Source organism: Antrostomus carolinensis, unplaced genomic scaffold (genome assembly GCF_000700745.2).
Source record: "Antrostomus carolinensis isolate BGI_N321 unplaced genomic scaffold, ASM70074v2 scaffold24971, whole genome shotgun sequence".
Lineage (NCBI taxonomy): Eukaryota > Metazoa > Chordata > Aves > Caprimulgiformes > Caprimulgidae > Antrostomus > Antrostomus carolinensis.
The window spans coordinates 26,227-27,524 of record NW_010292355.1 but is presented as its reverse complement, the minus strand read 5'-3'; the positions used below and the strand labels follow the sequence as shown (position 1 = coordinate 27,524).

Below are 1,298 nucleotides of genomic sequence, written 5' to 3'. Positions count from 1 at the left end.
GCTGCACCACGGAGCTCTTCTTGGAGTTGTAGAGGTTGGTGTCCTCCTCAGCAGGGCCTGCTGGCCGCCGCAGCTGCACGTAGAGGCTCTTTTGGATCTTCTTGAGGCCCAGGTGGCCAATTTCTAGGATGTTGAGGAGAAGGGAGACCGCGGCGATGCTGTTCATGAAGACCATAAAGATGGTCTTCTCTGTGGGTCGGGACACAAAACAATCCACCGTGTTAGGGCAAGGGAGCCTGGTGCATTTGTAAAGGGGGGACATGTGAAACCCATATAAAAGATACTGACCCATCATAAAGCCCATTTCCACCACTGACCGGGTCAGGATATGTAGGACATAGGTGCGCAGCAGGGACCCTCGCAGGGGGGCCTTTTTAACTTTCTTCTGTTCCTCCAGCTTACGCAGCTCCCTCTCAACTCTCCTGTGTTCCTCGGGAATGGGCTCCAGGTCATCTAGCTGAGCCCTCAGCTGGGCTTTCCTCTTCTGTCGTTTTTTCTCGAGAGCCCTTAATCTGTAGAGCGCATGGCCCATGTAAACTAGCGATGGAGAAGAGACAAATATGATCTGCAGTACCCAGTATCTGATCAAAGAGATAGGGAAGGCTTTGTCGTAACAGACGTTGCTGCAGCCAGGTTGCTCCGTGTTGCAGATGAACTCAGACTGCTCGTCATCCCAGACATCTTCAGCAGCCACTCCCAGCACCAGCATCCGGAATATGAACAGGATTGTGAGCCAGATTTTGCCAACTATGGTGGAGTGGATGTGCACTTCTTCAAGGATGCTGCCCAACAGGTTCCAATCCCCCATGGTCAGAAGTTCATATCTGAAATACAAAAAAAATATGTTATTTTAATTCAATACTGAATTTCTTTTTGAAATTGCCCTTTTTAGTTTGGTTTGGGGTTTTTTTGGTTGCTTTTTTAAAAATAATGATCTTCCACATACATTCTCCTGATAGTAGGAGAGCTCTTAGAAGTTCATCATTATTTTCTGCTTACTGGGTCTTTAGTTACATGCAGACTCTGTGATTACTGGTGAAAGATGCAAATGTGAGATTATTTTAATCTTAAAAGGGATTGATTTCAGCTGTAAACCACAGTAATTCTTAACTGTCTACAGTTTTACACTACTTTCTTCCCACTAGGAGAGAAGACAATTTTTTCCTTCTTTGCAAATCCTTTGCCAACTAGAGTTTAATTCTACACCTGCTCCATTCTACTGTCTGTGGCTTAGCCATAGTTTTGCCATAATATATAATGCTCATGGCTTTAATTTGTTTGATAAAGTTTTGAGAAGT

General features: G+C 45.0%; 1 protein-coding gene across 1 annotated transcript; it reads right to left on the bottom strand.

Annotated features, from left to right (window-relative positions):
* Positions 1-7: 7 nt before the first annotated feature.
* On the bottom strand, positions 8-808 carry GJA10 (gap junction protein alpha 10; the record flags this gene model as incomplete). The annotated part of the gene is made up of 1 exon (XM_010176946.1): positions 8-808. A coding segment is annotated over exon 1 (801 nt), but the record flags the coding sequence as incomplete, so codon positions are not given.
* Between the last annotated feature and the right edge of the window lie 490 nt (positions 809-1,298).